The sequence below is a fragment of the Protopterus annectens genome, chromosome 9.part0 (genome assembly GCF_019279795.1).
Source record: "Protopterus annectens isolate FY-2018-M chromosome 9.part0, PAN1.0, whole genome shotgun sequence".
Taxonomy (NCBI): Eukaryota; Metazoa; Chordata; order Ceratodontiformes; family Protopteridae; genus Protopterus; species Protopterus annectens.
Genome location: NC_056743.1, coordinates 1,191,007,179 through 1,191,028,445, shown reverse-complemented (window position 1 = coordinate 1,191,028,445; position 21,267 = coordinate 1,191,007,179). Strand labels below are relative to the sequence as shown.

Sequence of the window (21,267 nt, the reverse complement as noted above, 5' to 3'; positions counted from 1 at the left end):
AACCACTCAAGTTACACACATACTGTCGGCAGCATTTTATTCATCTAGCTGAGAGCTTTCATATGAGGTAAGGAGTTCTGTTTGTGTTACGTGGTTGTTGAGATATTTAGAAAAGTATGAAAAGTAGATCTATATAAATTACTATCATAAAAACAACCATTAATATCCATTTACCTGCACTAGACAGAGGTCAAATGTTAATGCAGTTTAGTTTGCCATTATGTAAGCTTTAAGATGAAATCTTTAATCTTGTACATAGCATGGTTTTGGAATTATTAATGGAAATATGAATAAGCAATATTTGACACCTACAGGCATCAGTAGTAGTTAACTGCAAATGCACCTGGAGGTGTCATTCGGATGTAATGAGTTAATTCTTTGAAAAGCTTTCATTCTGAACTTCTCCAAAACTTAATGAAACACCACCTTATCTCAAATTCTTGATATGGTTTCAAATTTAACCACATGCACTGATACTGCTCTAACTAAAGTTGTAAACTGTTGGTCAATTATATCATGGCCATTGGACTTCTGGACATCTCAGAAGTATCTTACACCACTGGTTAGCCATGCAACACTTCTCAAGACCATAACAATCATGTTTTTTTTTATCTTAGTGCTACTACATGGTTTAAAAGTTATCCTGAAGACAGACACTAGTTAGTCACATGGAACACTTCTATCTCTCACCCAGTGCCTATTACTACTGGAACTCACAAAGCTCTGTGCTGGGTCCATTCACTTTAGCAGTTTTTGTGAAGAAGTGATCTATCGATTGAATACTATAAAACTGGTTGCTGGCTCTGTGTTGCAGAGGGGTGAAGCCCTGATTGTGACCCAGGTGACCAGATTTTGAGTAGCAGCTGAAGTGCTGGAATACTTAGTTGGAAGAAGATCCGAGTAAGTGGCTTACAATGGCTTGACCATCCTGACAGCCAGGAGTGGTAGTTCTTGGCATGGTGTTTGTTCTTGTGTGAGGGTAGGCCTGCAGAACTTCAATGGCCAAAGACCAGGGTGACATGGGCTTGGTGTTCCCACTATAGTGGTTAGTCCTTACAGACACGTGCATGTGGAGGTGAGGCATGCAATATGTCAAGGAAGGATAGGTGGCTCCTGTAAAGATGCAAGTGTTCGCATCAACCAAAAAAGGGTGGGCTTAGGGCCACAGAAATTATCTATAGCCTGTACCCAGCATGATGCAGGAAGCTAATTGTGGATGGCAAGGTCACGTAATTCCACGCCTGGAGACACTAGGTATTGTTTCTATAGAGCCCCAGTTATGGGGTAGGCCAGACTAACTTGGGCAATGAGACATGATCCCTTTTCCCAAATCAAGAATGTGGAATAACTGGGCATAGCCTGAGGAACAAACCACCTTTATAGCAGTGAGGAACAAACTACCCTCATGGCTGCAAGAATGATATCTTCCCTGGAAGTCTCTCACTTCTGTAATAGGGATGCCCATTGCAGGGTAATGAATGGGCATGTGCCTGACTAGCCAAGGCTTAATGATCAGCAGGTATTAAGGGAAAAAAAGCACCCAGAAAAACAATATTTACAAGTGTGTAATGTGCTAATGGCTCTGCGTTCCTTCATGCAGAGGATACATGTATTACTGTCAACTGCAATCCAGCTTTAATTATGGTTGATATCTAGTCGACATCATCTTATCATTTCTAAGACCACATTTCTTCTTTTTGATATCAGGCTGAAAGATTGCTGGACAGATTGCCACAAAGCAGAGTGACTGTTTTCTGGCAAGAAATGTGGCCGCAGGTATTCACAATTGTGTTGATACATGTACATGTGATGCTGGTGTTATCAACCTTAAAGAGAGCCAAGAAAAGTCTGATGTAGTCACAAAGTAGAGCATCAGAATGGCATTACTTTAAGGTTTACAGCTATTCTACAACAATGCAGACATTGTGGATACCACTATATCACTCTCGATGAAATGACCCTACACAGGTTTTGTGCTGAATAACAGAGATGGCATATCTAAACTGTCTCTTAGCTGCTCTCATTTTTTTTATTTTATTTGTACTGCTGTTTATGTACAATGTGACTGAACTGCTTGAGCTGTCTGAAAGCTAGTAGAAACATACTCCAAGTCAACACGTTGCCATGCCTACAGTGTTTCTGCTGCAGCTGGCAATACCGTTGGCACTGTTTCATACCAGAACAGTCCTGTGATTGCCCTGATTTGCACTGACACATCCAGTGACCTTTCTTGAGCTTCACATTGTTGCAGTCTTGAAGTGAAAATTTTGACATCCATGTCTTATATACATAAGATAGTTATGACCAGACAGCCAGTCTATGGCCTTGTGTACTGTTCTTAGTAATTATAACATCTCCATCCTATCTAAAGACAATCGAGATACCTCCATCCCATCAGAAGACTGCTTTACCATAATGTCTCTGGACAACTCACCTAATGAGGAAGAAAACTGCTTGGTCTCACAACCGAAAATAAATTTGACAAGCAGTAGCACTGGAACGCTAGGGCAAAAGGGGCAATTGCCCTGGCTTAGAAAAGGTGCAAAATGTTTGGAATTTATTTTATCTGTAGTTTTTTACCCTGTGTAAAGCTAAACATGTCCTCTGCACTGCTCCAATTAGTTTAGTAGCCTTCTTGCAATCATAAATGATTCCCACGCCATTTTAGTGTCATGTTACAGGTCAGTCTGCTCATCCATACATTTTATGTAGAAGATGAGCCTTAGATACTACTCCAAAGGCTTCTGATTGGGTTGCTGGATAGAGTGGGTGGGCTCATCCATACATTTTATGTAGAAGATGAGCCTTAGATACTACTCCAAAGGCTTCTGATTGGGTTGCTGGATAGAGTGGGTGGGTTAGTGAAGTGAAGGCAGTTAGTGGGCTTTACAGTTGGCATCCAGAGCACAGCAGACAACAGTAATTCTTTTTGTGCAAATGTCAGCATACTATAGACTTCATACCGCAGTTCAGCTCAGACTCACAAAGGGCAAGGATATCTTTTGCAAACAAAAAATTCTTAATATGTGACAAATGGCACTATTGTAGGTGCAAGAACAGTGGATTGTGATCCGACAGATAGCACTGAGTGCTGGCAGTTAGTGTATATGACTAAAAGTCTGAGAAAGTCACATGATGACACACTGCTTCCATGTTACCTCTACAAAGTGCACTTGATACAACGAGCTTATCAGACAACAGATGGGTAACACAAATAAATAAAACAAACAAAAATAACAGCCAGCTCTTACCTTCTGCTTCCCATTCTACGGAAAAATATGCAACTGAGAAGGTATTTCCAATAAAAATGGGAATTCTCAAACTCTTTTTAATGGGTCCTACATTATGGTGGAAGATATGATTAGATGGCTAAGATGTTAGCCAGAAGGACTATCTGACTGGGCTAAGTTTAGTGACAAAAAATAATTAAAAGGTTTCTTATGCCCTTCTTGACAGGATTTGAGGAGGGGGGATTGGCCTGCTAAAGATAGATAAGTGGGGTTTTGTTTTCCTTTCTTTACTGGGAATTATTTAGCTTACAGTTTTATTAAATGTTTATGCTGAGTTGTAGAAAATGTGCCCATCTCTTGCCTTAGGTTATGAGTTGCCTACCACAATTAGCAGCAAAAAGTTATTTTTTATTTATTTCACTTCCATCATCATGGGGAGTGACCTCTTCCAATATATGCAAGACAGAAACTGATTCCAGGTAGGATGCCAATCTATCAGAGGATACACACACACATATGCACGCACCTACAGTAAATTTTGAAGGCTTACAAATTCACCTACAGCACATCTTTTGAGATGCAGAAGGAAACTATAACACCAGGAAAACACATACAAATAAAGGAAGGGTGTGCAGAGTCCGCACAATAAGCACTCAGTGCAGAACCAGACTAGACAATAAAGTTTGTAAAGCTTCAGCAGTAATTGCCACAACAAGCACTAACTGCTACAGCAGTGTACCATCTCTGATTGTTAGTGGTAGAGGGGGATGGAGAAGGTATAGACAGTAATATCCATGTTTGTTGCTCTAGTGTAGCCGGTTACAGCCAAACAGTTAAGGCTTGTGTCTTAGGTCTCTGCCATGCTTGAGCAGCAGTGAGTGAACAATATGCTCAGCACATCAAGAAATGGCAATGCTTGCACATCTTCTCATTTGACATATTAAGGGCCACTTACGTAAGACAACAAAAAATGTTTATTAATCTGCCTGAATATTTTACTGCATTTAGTAAACCGAGTAATAACTTACTAACTATAAACAGAGCGGATGTATAAGCTGGTCATTAACAGTCTAAGGACTGTACAAAGAGGAAAGAGTTTTGATTAGGTTATAGCATTAGCGTCCTTAAGACAAGTTAACCTCATCCTGTTCTTGATCTATAGAGTAGTAGTTGACTCTAAACCCAAGATATCTGGACAAAGAAAAATAATGGGGGATGGCTGGGGAAGGCAATCGGGGATAAAGATTAATTATTCCTTGCTTTGCCTTTGCACTTATTATCTCCTTAGAAAGTTCCAGAAGCATGCATTTTCTGAAGGAAGGATATTATTTGAAGTCTGAAACTGAAACTCAAAATATATGCAGTCATTTAGTAACCTGTAGTTGACAGGGACTGGGGACAAACTTTAAATATTGTTGTTGTTTTAAACTTAGAATGCTGCTAGAATAATTAACACCTTTTGGCATTTTGCATGTATTTTCTGAAGGAAGGAAATGAAGCCTGAAACTGAAATGTATGTCATCATTATTTAGGACTTTGACAGGGACAAATTTCACATAATGCTTCTATAAATGTAGAAACTTGTTAGTTTGAAGTTGCTACAACAATAGGCTTCACATTAGTATGCATTTTTCTGAAGGATATGAAGTCTGAAATTCAAATGTACGGAGTCTGAAACTCAGATGTAAGTAGGTAATTTAGTGACTTTACTCTTATAATTTCTTGTTTAAATAATGTTCAGAAACACAGGATTCAAAGATGTGTCTGTATCCCAAAATCTTAATGGCTCCTTACTGAAATGTCAACGTTCGGAATGTGGAATGCCATTATGCTGAAAAATAAAAAAGACAAGAAAATACCAGAGGAGAGCAAATCTCAAAAAACACAGGTCTCCTCCTTTACACTTCTTTTTTTGGGGGAGGGGGGGCAAGCCCCCCACACCCCCTGAACTTATATATACTAACTCCGTAGAACATTTCACTAAAAACAACACTGTCAAATATATATAGTCGAAAAAACACCAACACAGAAAAAAAAACAAAATCCAATGAAAATACACAGAACACAAGCATGCACTGAATTACAAATAATTTCATTTGAGATACAGTCAAACATCCTCCACCCACCCAGGGCATAGCACCCCTTACATTTCAAACCCTAATATAAACCCTAATCCTATATTAATCCAAATCCTAAATCTAACCTTACCTCAGATATAGCAAATCAGTCAACTTTAAATCTATCTTAAGCACAGACTCCAACTTTAACATTAAAGTTAATGACTTATGCAAATAATATAAATGTTGTTACATTAAAAAAATCTGCTAGATAGTTGATTCAGCCAAGCCAAATGTAATTAAATGGATTTGATAGGATACTAGCATTCTCAATCAACTGTTGGAATACTCCTCTTCCTAGCTGGTAAAAGGACAACAATACATCCATGGCTAAAGTTAACTCATCTGGGTTCTCTCTATGTGCAAGACATAGTGATCAACAAACTGCTAATGCTAACATCAAATGAAGTAGACAGCAGGGCAAAACATGTAATGGCCAGGGTCACTATGGTAACCACTGACAAATGAGATACTGGATTGTCATAACTCTTAGCACCTTAAGTACTCCCACACCCATAACAACAACCCACAATAATCCTTCATACAGTACCCAAACCATTGAAGCAAAGACGTATGTGTAAATATGCAGCAATTAAAAGAAATAAAATGTAGCAGCCTATTTATTTTGTACAAAAACAAGCAAACATTACAGTGGGGAAATGTGGCCCTACAATAACTGGTAAGTACCTGAAAATTATTAAAGTCATTATTTTAAAAGATATTTTTAAAACACAGTGTGGCATGACACATTACAATCCATCTCAGGCAAACTAAAGCACTTTATGTTATAGCTTACATCAGGTATGCAAAAACAGATTACAGCCCTTTTCTGGTGAATGATAACAGTTTTAAGCTTGTAAAGGTGGAGACAAAGTGTACTTGTTATCAAGTTCAGCAGTACTAACAAGAAAACAGCTTCTATTGCTCCAGTGTCCTCACTAATTATGCAATAAACATAACACAGACTAAGTTCAGAAAAAAATACGACTTTGGCCATTTAAGAAGCTTCTGCACTGTTACAAATATCAGGCACCATCGCATCAAAACAGATGACAGCTATCCCTACTCAAACTGAACTGTCCGTCATTTGCAGCTGTCCTGAGCAGCAAGGACATTACAGAGACAGTGGTATTCTCATATAAATTCACTTGTCACTCATCTACTTCCAAGACAAAGCCTCCGACTCATGCCAGTATAACCATACTACCAGCAATGATATGATATAATCCTGCAAACTAAATTTTCAGTTTACAGTCCTTGTGCTTATCCTGAATTCTCCTGAACATAAGCTGTTAACTATGCTTCCTCAGGTGGTCTTTTAAGTCCAATGGCTGTAGAAAGCTCTGTCGGCAGGTTGGGCATTGAAAGCTCTTCATATGCGAGTGTACTTTCATATGCTCAGCAACACGGTACTGCCGTGTGAACTTCATGCCACACTGTGAACAGGTATAGGGCTTCACACCCATATGAGAACGCATGTGACGGTTCAGTGTCCCCCGCTGGGTGAATTCTTTCCCACAAATATCACAAACATGGAAGCGTGGTATGTTGTTTGTGTGCTTACCCTGGGATGTTTGGAGCTGGGTACTTCTTATACTTTCTGTGGATGGTATCTCCTGGGTCACTGGGGGATGTGTACTTTCAGGCAAGTTTGCTTCCTGTTCCAAATCACATTTCTTGCTATGTCCATCCATATGGTCCCTAAGAAGTTCTGCACTAAGAAAGTCCTGTCCGCAGTGAATGCAAAGGTACAGTTCATCCTTAAAAGGATCTGGTGTTAAACAACTCCTGGAGTGCTGTGTTTCTGCCTCATTCATAACATAATGCATCTTGGGGTGAACTGTCTGTATGGTATTTGCATCTTCTAACTTTGCTGACTCAAAATGGTCACAGCTGGAGTCTGAGTGGATATCTTTAGATCTGGCTGGGCAACGGATAACTCCACCTCCAGCACTGGCACCAAAAGGACATGAGGACAGAACTGGCCTTCTGTGTTGGAGTTCCTCTGCTTTTTGACCAAGAAGTTGACAGGACAGCAGGCTACCCTCTGTAGCAGCCTGCACTGTAGATGGCAATGCACTGAAGGAAGGCACAATGGAGATCATGGCCTGGTTGAGATTGCATCTAGTGTCACAGTACTGTCCACTCACTAACAAAGGCCTGCAAGAGTGGCCATCACTGGAGTCAGATAATACATCTGTCAGATGACAAGAGGGAGAACTACTTAAGCTTTCATTTTCTTCTTCTTTCAGTGATCTACAACACAAATTAAAAGACATGTTATTCATTCTCAAAGAGGCTTGGTTCACTGGTGGTCTGTTTTGTGCCATATTCTGTGTCAAGGGGTCTGTTGGGGTGGTATCCCCTCTGAGAGTGCAACTGTCAGCTGTTAACGTCTTCCTGCAGAGACAAGCAAGATCCCGTAACATCAAGCAGTTGGCTGCAGCCAGTATGGAACGGACATTATTCTCATCCAGTGTTGCTGGCAGATTTCCAGTGTAAATATAATCCAGAATTTGCCCAAAGACAGAAGGTGTCATCCCCACTGTCCCAAGGTTAACCAAATTGTTTTCAGACACTAATGACTGCATATAGCTACTGCTTGCAGCCATGACATTTTTGTGTGCCCTGAAAAGTGAGTTCTGCACCATGAAGACCACATCACACAGGTGGCCTTGTCTACGTTGCCTGTTGAGTTGATGAAGGAGCTGCATAGCGTGTGCATTCATATCAGTGGTTTCACGCAGAATCTACAAACAAGATGGAGAAAAGAGAGAAAAAAGGAAATGTGAATCTATCAGCAATCTCACAATGCACTGAAGAAACCATTATTGTTTTTGTATACAACTTATTTCCCACATTTACCACCTTACACCTATTAAATGCTCTGTTCAGTACCCCACCATTAGTGAGTATATACTCAGTGCTGTATATATATATATATATATATATATATATATATATATATATATATATATATATGGATCCAGACAGTCTGACAACCAAAGGGAAAGGAACATGCTTTTTCTTTCACTGAAAATGTGTTGTGTGGGCTTGCAGCTAGAGTGCCCGTGATATATATATATATATATATATATATATATATATATATATATATATATATATATATATATGGATCCAGACAGTCTGACAACCAAAGGGAAAGGAACATGCTTTTTCTTTCACTGAAAATGTGTTGTGTGGGCTTGCAGCTAGAGTGCCCGTGAGCAGTGAGCACTGAGCAGTACCAGGTGAGCAATCAGTAGTACAGTCTTAGCAAAAAATAAATAATAACAAAATAAAAAAATACTAAGCAAACATAAAGCCTTTGATATAACAACTAACAATCTGTGGTTACATTTTTCACAGTCTGAATGGTCGGCTGTCTCTTTTGCTAACAGCTGGGTTATGGTGCTCAGAATTAATGTTATAAGAGTAATGGATATGCATGGGTTAGGCTGTCCCAGCATGTGAACAGTTTACTATGAATTCTAGTTAACATTTAATATGGGTTATTGGTTTCTTAATATCTTAACTACTGTGACTCTTTTAGGTACCAGCTTTGCAACTTTCAACAGCTGAAAGAATCCTGTAATTGTTAGATGACTGTTTTTGTTTTATCACATATCTCTGTTTACTCAAATTTCTGCTTTTTGGAACATCCTTTTAGTTGCCATTCTAGCAAATAATCATTTATTGAATGCAGACTTAAAAGTAGACATGGGGAATAAACCAAAACTGAGACAGGAAATTTAGATTACAAATTCTTTAATAAATATATAGAGTTTTAAGTTAAATTAAAAACACTTTTTTGTTTTTAGGTTGTGATTGTGTTTTATCTTCCTTTAGTTTGTAAAATTCTGTATATATCTATTGCTCTGCCTTTTATAAAAAGAATGAGTTCCGAAATGCTTCTAGATTTATAAATCCCTGCTTTGACATTGATCAATACAGTATACTCCATTGCACACAACTTTTTGCTGCAAAATGCATTGCAAACTTAACATCAAATCAAGCTGGTTCACAATGTCTGCTGTCAAGCTGTGAAGAACTTAAATCGTTTCTGTTTGTTTTCAAACCTGGCACTGATCATTCTGAATTTGTGGGGTATGCACTGGATAAGCATCTTTCTTGGTGTGGATCTAGTTATCTTTCTTTCTAGGGATATGACTACTGTCATTTATCCATTTCTGGGTTTGGCTCTCTTTATCAAACCCAGTTGTCTTGTAGAATATGTTACACCTCTGAGCACTCTGAATCAGGCTTGCATGGCATCTCCATGTATTATCGTTTTTTTATAACTGATCTGTTATCCAGGTAATCTCTCTCTAAACAAGTATCCCTGAGACCTAGGGGCATTGTTTGGTTAAATAATTTCTTCAGAGTCATGAAGGAGATAAACATAGACTGAGGGATTCAAATCCCACTGCGGTGGTGGTGCTGCGGTAGTGCTGTCACCTCACAGTAAAACGTTGTCCTGTTCGATTCTCAGCTAAAGCGTCTTCTGTGTGGAGACATGCGTGAATGAGCATACCTTTGTTGAAGGTTGTGCGTCAGAGCTGGCAACTCGGCACGTGAAAATCTACTACCAATCATTAGTGGACCAGAGTTCCGCTGTGGCAACCCCTAACCGGGAAAAGCCGAAAGACACAACAACAAGGGATTCAAATCTTGGCTACAGGAAGCAACTTAAAGCCATGTGGCTTGATTTCCATATGTTAGGTTATAATCATGTGCCAAGCATGCTGCTGGTATGGCAAGGCTTCTATTTGACCTGTAAGACATATTGTTTTACTATTACTATCCTTCTTTGAACATCAGTTATTGGACCTCAGTTTAGCCACAGGTTCTTATTCATAAACCTCATTGCTGGTGTTGAGTTAATGGCAGTGCCTACCCCATTTCAGCATGTCAAGAGAAATTAATCTGAACTATAACATCTTATGCTCAGAGTCCATAGCTATGACTGTTCCTCTAAATGCCTGGATGAACCTTTCTGCTAAACTATCTGGAGCTGCACGACAGTTAGTTGGTAAGGGGTGGTTAATGCCATTTAGCTTACAGACTGTTCTAGTAAGCCATTCCCTGAGAATAGTGGTGACAACACTAGCAGCACTCTGTTCTGAGGTCATTGGTTATTCCATGTAAATAACCTCTGCCTGTTTACTGTATACATCCACAGTCCTTCAGAAAATGGAAGCTAATACATGGTCTTTCAAAACTGGTATGTGGCCATGGTACTGGTGGTCATTTTTAGTGATGTTAGTGACTAAAAAAGTGAAATCCATTCATAAATAATGCTAAACCAAAACATGTTTCTCAGCTGTTTAATAAGTGGCTGAATGAAGTATCACACTTTGCAGTTTTTCTTTTAAGTTTTCATGCAACTGGTAGAATTACGTTTTAACAACTATTGAGTATTACAACTGAGACACTTTTCATAGTTTCACATTACTAGTAGAATTATATATTTGAAAAACTATTAAGTATTAGAAAGGAGACGCTCTATTAAGTTTTAGGATTGCGACATGCTTTGTAGATTGTTTTCATTTTTACTCTACATGACATTAGCAGAATTTGTGGATCTAGGACTATTGCACAAAATCATGTTTCCACGAAACGTAAACTACCAAACACACTTTAGCTAAAGTGCTTTTCACTGAAAAAGCACTTTCACTAAAGTGTGCAAAAAATTAAAAAAACAACAAAATTAAAAAAAACAAAACAAAAAAAAAAACACAGTACTCGTTTATGCCCCTGCACCCTCACACCCCCCTACTTTTATATTCTCACTCCAAGATCGCACTACAGTGGGGAAAAAGGGAATATTCCCTTATACCCACTGTGCTACAATCTCAGCAACATCCATTTCCCCATGTTTTTATCTTCTTTTTAGCATACTGTCATGAAAGTGCTTTTTCTGTGAAAAGCACTTTCATGAAAGTGTGCTCGGCTGTTTCACTTTCAGTGAAATGGTTGTTCAATAAATAGTACAGATCCCGAATTTGTATAGCTTAACAAATGTATTCAACAAAGTTTTAGGTGACTAACTTTTTATGTGAGCTAAGGACTCATACCTGTATTTAACTACTTTCAGTTTAGTATAATAATTTAAACATAAGAAACCTGAATAAAGTATTTTGTCCGATGCTTTTCAAAAAGCCAATAAGTAATGTTTGGTTACGAATTGTCATTTGAAACTTAGTAGCATACAGGGGAGTTATGTAAACCAGTTGACTCATACGTCAGTCCTTTTTTAACTATACATTTATAGAGTTGACGCTCTGTGCTGTGGCTACCAGCAGGCTGAAATGTCACTAAAGTAAGTATGACTGTTAGGACTTTCTTGTAAAAGTCCACTAGACATTATTGGGGCATATGGTTGAAAGTCGCAGATATGAGTATGGAATATTGTAGGAATAGCACTTAACTGTTGCTCAGTTTGTCGTTATACTTTGTTACAATTTTCATTTTGTCTTTGGTAACATGTTTGTATGTATAACTTTCATTAAACTTTGGTACAAATTCACATGTATGGTATGAAACTCTGGGTCTTATCATGGAAATGATCGATTTAATATGGACATTCCACAACTTTGCACTCGGTTAGCAGATTATCCTATTTTGGTTTCCATTGATGTTCATCGTGTTTCACTGTTGCAGTCATAACTGTAGGGTGCTCCTGCCGGCAGGCAGCCCGGGGTCGGCCAGAATCCCAAAGTCTGGGTCCGGCGTCGGCTGTACAAGCCAGTACCCTGACATCAGTATGCTCTGGTACATAGCCCTCAGCCGACGCCATCTTCTCCAGTCTTTCTTGCCGTGCGGTGGAAAGCAGCTCGCAAGTCATTGGTTGGCGATTTTCGAACAGCATTTTTGGTTGTTGTCGGTCCGAAGTTCTTACTTCTCTTCTCAAAGCTAAGTACCCCGTTGGGGAATCTTTTTCTTGTTCCTCCGATGTCAGAAAAAGTTAATAATTGTATTACGTGTGGGAAACAAATACCTCATAAAGATTTCCACTCTTACTGTCTACCTTGCTTAGGCCCTGACCACGACGTTTCTTGTTGTCGGTTCTGTGCCAGGTTTAATTCTCGTACTATCAAACGCAGGTACGACTGGGCTCTGAATTACTTTGGCAGATGCTTCAATTATAGAATGTCATCAGATGCTACCGGAATTCAAAAGAAGCGCAAAGACAAGGACAGACCTCCGAGGTCCCAACAGGACTTGTTGCAGCTGGAGCCAGCGTCCGGTTCGGCTGTCGTCAGTGAGGCGCTTTTGCAGCCCCTGTCGTCCGCCACTTCTGAACCGATGGCCGATACGGACTCCCATGGGGAGCCATCAAGGCCTTCTATTTTATCTGCTGCAGGACCTTCGGACGTCGCTCCCTCGGATGGGTCCAGAACCGCTGTGCAGGTACCGGCTTCTGAGGGGGTATTCAGGCCTACTCACATTACTATTGCAAAGGCAAAGACAAAGACTCCTATTAAGTCCAAAGCTCCTGCTCATGCTACTTCTGAATCTACTCCCCGGACACAGAAGCAATTGTTAAGGATGGCGGAAGATTTGCTTACTATGATTAGGGGTTCTCACCCCCCCCCCCCTGAGAAAAGGCCTCGACAGGATGTTCCTATGGATTCCTCTGACCAGGCTTCTATATCTTCTGTCTCTTCCTCTGATCAGGAATATTCTTTTCCTCCTTATGAGGATTCGGATGCTGAGGACTCCTTGCCCTCTGCCTCACCGCCTGAAGATTTTTCTTTTGGGGAAACCTTACATGAGATGAGGGAACATTTTCATTGGGAAGGTCAGGATTATTCTGCTTCCAAGAAGAGGCTTAGAGAATTACTTCTTCTTCCTCAACATAGGCCTTTGGCTATCCCTCCTGTTCTTGACATTGTGGATGATGTTTTTTCCGAGGCTAATTTGAATCCTGACTCCATGCCTCCTGCTCCCTCTAAGCCTGATAGGTTTTATAGGGTTCCTGAGTCTCATTTGTTCTTGTTTAAGAATCCTTCTGCAGATCCTGAAACTATATCTCAGGGCTCTAAGGCTGCTAAAGTTGCTACTTCTAAGAATCCTATTCCCTCTGAGAAGGATTCTCATGCCTTAGACAGGTGGGGTAAAAAGGTATATACTTCTGCTACCCTTTCTGTTAGGGCTTTAAATTGCCAGTTTCATATGTTTAAGTATCAGCAATTTCTTTTGTCTGTTTTAAAGCAAAAGCTTGCCTCCCTTCCTGCATGTGCAGAAGATAAGGAACTACAGGATGTATTGCATGCAACTGAACAACTGAACAAACATAGCTTGCATTGTGGTTTTGATGCTTTGGATGCTTCTTGCAGGGCCGCAGCCTCTGGTACTGTTATCAGGAGACATGCTTGGCTTCGTGAGCAAAGTTTACCTGAACAGGTTAAGGCTAAATTATTATATGCCCCTGTTCAGCATGATGTTCTTTTTGGATCTAAGGCTGAGGAGGTTATTAAAAAGATGGAAGAAAAGGCAAAATCTATGCAAACTGTGAAAGATTTCTTGCAAGTTCAGCCAGCCTCCTAGATTTTCCAGGAATTGGCCCTCCAAAAATTGGTCCTTTCCCACGTCTGACAGGCCTCAAAGGGGAAGATATAAACGCTCCAGAGGTCGTGGCCAAGCTCAGACCTCCTACAGATCGAGACAATGGACTGCTTCTTCACCTAGAAGGGGAGAAGACAGATCCCAATCTCAAAGGAAGCAAACTCAATGACTCTCTCGGTTGGGCTACAGGACCTCTTTACCTGGATGCCCCTCTCGGAGGAAAACTTTCTCTTTTTTACAGAAATTGGACTCATATTACCCAGGACAAATGGGTATTGGACGTGATTTTAAAAGGCTACAAATTCCACTTTCATACCTTGCCAAGGGCTTTCGGTTGGCCAGATCTGCCAAAACATCAATGGTCAGAGGCCTTAAATCAAGTGGATGCTCTTCTGGCCATGAGAGCCATAGAGCCTGTTCCACTCTCAGAGATGAGAAAAGGTTTTTATTCAAGACTGTTTCTGGTTCTAAGAAAGCAAAGCTCATGGAGACCTATTCTGGACCTTTCTGTGTTAAACACCTTTTTGGAAATTCCAAAATTCAAGATGCTTACTCTGCAGCAGCTGATTCCAATGCTCTCTCAGGACACCTGGATGGTGACATTGGATCTAAAGGAAGCTTATTTACACATTCCCATCAGGCAGGAACGCAGGAAATTCCTCAGGTTCAAGGCAGGTTCGAGACACTTTCAATTCTCTGTACTGCCCTTTGGTTTATCTACTGCGCCCAGAGTCTTTACCAAATGCCTGGCACCAGTAGTGGCTTATTGCAGACTCCAGGGGATTCAGATTTACCCCTATTTGGACAATTGCCTTATTCAGGCAGACAGCAAGGATCTTTTACTTCAACATCTGGATTTTGTTCAACGTCTTCTCCTCCTACTGGGATTTTCAGTGAACTCAAAAAAGTCACATTTGATCCCTTCTCAACAAATGGTATTTCTGGGAGCCCTCTTAAATACAACCTAACAAAGGGCCTTCCTCACTACAGAAAAACAAATACAGCTGGCTTCAATTTTCAAGACTTTGGCAACTCTACCTCAGCTCACTGCAAGGAAATTCCTGCAGGCACTGGGCTACATGGCTTCCTGCATTCTGTTGATTCCAAATGCAAGGCTTCATATGAGAAAGCTTCAATGGTATCTGAAATGTGTATGGTCGCAGCATTACCACGATCTGGACACTCTGATTCCTCTGATCCCCTGCCTCCAGAAGGAGTTCCTTTGGTGGACCAGGGTGTGTGCGTTAAACGAAGGAAAGCCTTTCCGTCTTCCTCAACCTTCTCAAATCATAACCACGGATGCCTCGGATTATGCTTGGGGAGCACATTTTCTAGGCAATTGCCAGCAGGGAACCTGGACAAAGGATCATCTTCACTGGCACATCAATCTGAAGGAAATGTTGGCAGTTCAAAATGCTCTTCTAGCCTTCAAGAACCTTTTGCATCCAGGACCTCTTTTGATTTGCACAGACAACACCACAGTCATGTGGTACATAAACAAGCAGGGGGGTTCTCATTCGTACCCCCTTTGCAGACTAGCTATGGCTTTATGGGACACAGCTCTAAATCTGAATCTACATCTCCAGGCCCAATTCATACCAGGAGAACAGAATCTCTTAGCAGACAGCCTGAGCAGGAACATTTTAGATCCTCACGAATGGATGCTAGACACCAACTTATTCAACAAGATTACTGCAGTTTGGGGATGCCCCAGATAGATCTGTTTGCATCCCATCTCAATCATCAGCTGCCTCTCTTTTGCACCAGGTCATTCCACAAAACAGCTTGGAAAGTGGATGCCCTGTCCTTCAGCTGGAGAAACCTTTCGGGATATGCCTTCCCTCCTCTTCCTCGGATTTTACTAAAGATAAAACAGGACAAGCCCAAGTTCCTCATCTTGATTGCTCCAAATTGGCCTCGACAATTTTGGTATCCAACTTTAAAGCACCTGTTCTTGGAACCTCCTTGGATTCTCCCTCTGAACCCTTCTCTTCTGTCCCAGCATCAGGGTCAGTTGCTACATTCCAATCTCAAGACCCTTTGTCTGGCAGCTTGGCTCTTCAAATGAATTTGATCTCTTCTAGTCTTCCCAAACAAGTTTTAGATGTTCTTTTGGAAGTTAGACGACCTAGCACTAGGAAATCCTATGCCTCTAAATGGAAGAGATTTTGCATTTGGATGCAGGACCGAGGCTTGGACCCTCTGGTACCTGATCTCTCTTCTATTTTGCTTTACCTTTCGGATCTTTTGTCTAATGGACTTTCCTTTTCTTCCATTAAGATTCATGCTTCTGCTATTTCTGCTCATTTCAATACTGATCCCCCTGTTTTTTCTCATCCTTTGGTGAGACAATTCTTGAGAGGGGCTAAGAATTTAAGGCCTCCCATAACCCCTCCTGTTCCTGCTTGGGATCTTAATTATGTTTTAGAAAAACTTACTTTGCCTCCTTTTGAGCCTGCTGCATCTTCAGATATTGTTTTTATCTTGGAAGACAGTTCTTTTGTTAGCTTTGACTTCTGCCAGAAGGGTCTCAGAGTTGCAAACTCTCATGGCTGTGGAACCATACCTTATTTTCCACCAGGACAGAGTATCCTTGAGGATCAATCCTACTTTCATGCCTAAGGTGATTTCGAAAGTGGCTTTGAATCAAACAATTCACCTTCCTACCTTCTTTCCTAATCCTCAGAATAAAGGGGAAAGGATTTTGCATTCCTTGGACGTGCACAGACAGTTACGATTTTATTTGGACAAGACTAAAGAGTTCAGAAAATCTAACCAATTGTTTGTTTCTTTTGCCTCCAGTTCTCTTGGAAAGGCTATTTCCAAACAAACTATTTCCAAATAGATTTCTTATGGAATAAGATTTTGTTACACTCATCATGGGAAACAATTTCCAGGTACTGTGAGAAGTCATTCTACTAGAGCAGCTGCTACTTCTACAGCTTTTCTTAGGGGAGTTCCTACCAAGGATATCTTGGAAGCTGCCACTTGGAGTTCTGTGCATACTTTTTCCAAGCACTACAATCTCCCTTTGTATTCTAAGACCAGGGCAGGCTTTGCCTCTGCTGTTTTGCAGGGTCTTCTTGCTGCCCCTTCTTCTGTCTAAACCTCCCCCCTTTTTTTCACTGCTTTGGGATTCCACCCTACAGTTATGACTGCAACAGTGAAACACAATGAACATAGTACAGTTGTGTACAGCTACCATAAATGTAGATGTTCGAGTGTCTTCACTGTTGCAGTCGGTGTTTCCCTCCCTCCTATCCCCTCTTTTTCTCTTTTTTGTGGTGTATTTGTGTTTCCTAGTGGGATTCATTTATGATTTATTAGGGACTTCTGACATCTAGGGCAAGAAAGGCTGGAGAAGATGGCGTCGGCTGAGGGCTATGTACCAGAGCGTACTGACGTCAGGGTACTGGCTTGTACAGCCGACGCCGGACCCAGACTTTGGGATTCTGGCCGACCTCGGGCTGCCTGCCGGCAGGAGCACCCTACAGTTATGACTGCAACAGTGAAGACACTCGAACATCTACATTTATGGTAGGTGTACACAACTGTACTTTTTTCTGCCTTACTGTTTCTTGTTACCGCTCTGGTTTGGTTCAGAGTTCATTCACAAAAATTTCTCTTTCAAAATCAGGCTTACAAATAACATGATACTCACCCTCTGCTTTCTTTCAGCTTTGGGATTCCCCACAATATCATGAGGACAACCAGCATGCATAGCACCTTCTGCCAGAGCACCCTGAAAGACAGAAATGTCAGCCATGGTGTAAGCATTTTGGTGGATACCCTAATTTATATCTATGAACTTATGAACTTAATTACCACCGGGGCCTTTATAAGCCTAGCCATACAACCCACCCAACCGTGTCCCTGTATAGCATGGGCATTTATTAGGTGGGGTAAGTTAGGAAGTTTCTAGAGGTTATGGGGGGGTATGTTAGACACAGGCAGACGGTAATGCCAAACTATCAGAGACATGGGGGCAAGACCTGGGGTGAATTTCCAATTTCCCATCAATTGGTCAAGGTTATGCTTTAACAGGGTTAGGGATGGACACTGCTTCACATGGATGAGGAGCCTGTTCCAGAGCATGTGATCCTCTGAGACACATCTGTCTCACCAACTTGTCTTATTTATGTCACAAGCAAGATTTAAATCCTTGGATCTAGCGGTTCTGATGATGTTATAGTGGTTCTCATGCTGTTCATTTTGTGAATGTGCAAAAGGTTCATCTGTGTGGATCCAAGGATGCCTTGTATGCCAGGCATAGATCGCTTCTCAGTAACCTGTAGGATACGGAGTATAGAGACAAGGCTTTAAGGCAATCCATATAGGATAATCTGTTCATACCCTGGTTTCTCCTGGTAAGGGCATCCCAACTGTTACATATGTCTGGTCAGGTACATGCCAAAAGGGGAATTATACACAATAATGTGTCTAAAAAGGGCCAAACAAAATGGCACTATGACTTCCTTGCACCTGAATGTCATGCCCTAACTTATAAACTGGTTGACATAGAAAGATTTTCTTACTACCTTGGCCACAAGCTGGACACAGGCCAGATTACTAATGTTCCTAGATCCCTGATTACTGGGTTGACTATTATGGGTGTTTTATCGATGGAGTAATTAGTCTGGGTGGCAGTTTCCCAAAAGGCACTAAAATGCATTTCTTGGCATTGAGTTTCAGTATGGACTTTGTCACCAGTCATTTGTCTGTGTTAGACCCTCTTGTAAGATGTTTGTGTCATGGGGGGAGGTCTGTGACAGATCCCAATTTGCAGTCAACTTTAAAGGCCCTTGACATTAACCTTTACCTCTAAGAAGTAGATGCCAAATAGGAACGGTCCCAGCATGAAGCCCTGAGATACCCCACTGGTGACCAGTCTCTTAGGGGAGATGGTCTCACCAACCTTGACTTCCTGGGACCTGTCTAGGAGCCAAATGGCAATCCAGCAAATTATGTAAGGGTTTATGTCCAGTTCAGTGAGTTTGTCAAGTATACCCAAGTAAGGTATTGTGTCAAACACCTTATCCAGTTCCAGGCAGATGGTATGCACCATTTTCCCCTTATTCTTTGCCTTGTTGACCTGCTCAAAGAACTCCACCAGGTTTAGTAGGTATGACCTTCCGTTGACACAGTCAAACTGGGATGTGTCAAGTGTCTGAAGGTTGTGCATTCTTTGTTGATCACTTCCACAATAATTTGTTCCATGGCTTTGCATATCAGACTAGTCAGACTATTTAGATATGTAATTTCTGGGGTTGGTTGATGGACCACCCTTGTGAAGTGGGTTAACAGTTGTGGTCCTCCATTCTTGTGGTACAAAGCCTGTTTTGAGGCTATAGTTGAAAAGTGACTCAAGTGGTCCTGACTAGTCATGTTTCAGGTTACTTAGGAGGCATCCAGGGCTGCTGATAAAAACAAATATTCCTATATTTCCTTCGCAGCTGGACATCGATTGCACAGTGTGGATGTACACTGAAGAAGACAACTGTACAGTACTTCAGAAAAGAGTAGAATTTACCTCACTTCAAACTCATCCATAGCTTTTAATTAATCAGGGACAAATCTTAACAGAATTAGGGACAAGTCCAAAAATACTTAGGGACACTTAAATACTAGTACTACTAACTTAAGACATTCACAGAATAAGAGAATGTGAATTCATATACATTTTCTGAAGTAAACTAAGTCTATAACTCTTAATTACTGACATTATTAAGTGCAATTCACCACCTTTTTTCCAAAAGTCACCTGTTTTAGAAGGGATTAAGGGGGGACAGGATTAAAATTTGTGTCAAAATCAGGGGCAGTTGAGAGGTATAAGTTCAGTACACCATACATGATGTTTACAAATCAAAATCTGTAAAGCCAATTATTGCAGCTAATTATCTTTACCCTAAATCTCAGTTCCAGCTTAGGTGACGACAGAACGCATAGCTGCAAGGGCTCTTCCTGCTTCCCAGAGAAAAGTGGACATAACAGCAATGGTACCCGATCTTTTTTCGGAGAGCAACATAAATCAATTGTCCTGCAATCAAGGTGAACTTGTTAATAGTTACTTTTTAAATATATAACAGGTTGGTTATTATAGGAGACAAGATCACAATTCTGTATGTCTCACTTAATTATTTCATTTCTGAATTTCTGGAAGGGGTCTAAAATTTTTATCTGGAAAAAAAATGACATTAAATCAGAGCACATCTTTGTGATTGTGATCATCTATTAATAATAAAACAAAACAGTTTTTTTCCACCTTCGGAAAAAAAATAACCTTCAAAACTTACATGGTAGTCCAGCACAAATGCCTGCTGCTACATTCGCCTGACAGGGACATTTGTTGTACAGAGATGATGCTGTTTTGGGTGCTCACAAAAACTAGAGATAATCTCAAAGATAGTAACAGGCCCTGGTGTTACTACTGTATTTTTTGTTTGTTTTATTTATTTTTGAACAGCTGGGGGAGGGGGCTATTAACTGGTAAAACAACTCCAAAGCTTACATTTTTTTTACCAATACTAATCCTGTAATCAATTAGCAAGTCTCACCCTGAATATCGTCACTACATCGAAGCAGGGAATATTGAGGCAAAATATATGAAGCACTTTGCCTTCTGCTTTCACACAGAGAGGTAAGGTTTTTGTTTGTTTGTTTTGTTTCTCAACCCAAAATTCTTTGAAAAGATCTTTAAGGCAGAAAAAAAAACAGTTATTTAACCAGTTAAAAAATGACCAACCTGGAATAACATGCTTTAGAATATATTTCCAAATGCGCACCAGTTATGCCAGACGTAACATATGCAAGTCTACATTTTAAATAAATTCTGTAATGAACCAGTCTGCAAGACACCCCCATACGAACTATATACCAGCACCAGTAAAGCAGCATCAAACCAACAAATCTTAACTGTTAACAAACCAGTAAATTCTAAGTATTTCACAATTCAAAGGCAATAAACTTTGGTTAGCAAAAAACAAACAAAAAGTTATCAAATAAACTTATCTTAGTTGAAGTTGGCAGAAGTTAGACACAGCCTTGTACTCCACAAGTTTCTAGCAGCCCACTCCTACTTTTTGCCAAATTCTGTCAGCCTGCCCTGCTTAGTTACAAGAATTTTTTTCTCTTTCCAGCAACCCAGAATGAGCAGAAAATGTTCCAGAACCAGATTAATTTTGCAGCCCCCAATCCCCAGGTGAAAATAATCCAATGTAGCCACTCTGACTGAAATAAGAATGCATATGCATATAAACTGGCATCTTGCTAAGTATGAGAAAATTGTATACTGTATGGAAGTTGATAGAATTTCAATAACCTTGCTACAAAATATCAGCCTATTCAGGCGA

General features: G+C 40.4%; 1 protein-coding gene across 2 annotated transcripts in view; it reads right to left on the bottom strand.

Annotated features, from left to right (window-relative positions):
• Positions 1-313: 313 nt before the first annotated feature.
• LOC122811924 (hypermethylated in cancer 2 protein-like) overlaps positions 314-21,267 on the bottom strand; it is a 28,314-nt gene continuing 7,360 nt past the window's right edge. For both annotated transcript variants that reach the window (XM_044084096.1, XM_044084097.1), the window contains one exon: positions 314-8,097. In XM_044084096.1, the coding sequence (XP_043940031.1) occupies positions 6,640-8,076 (1,437 nt within the window). In that variant the 5' untranslated portion in view covers positions 8,077-8,097 and the 3' untranslated portion in view covers positions 314-6,639. The remainder of the gene's footprint in view (positions 8,098-21,267) is intronic.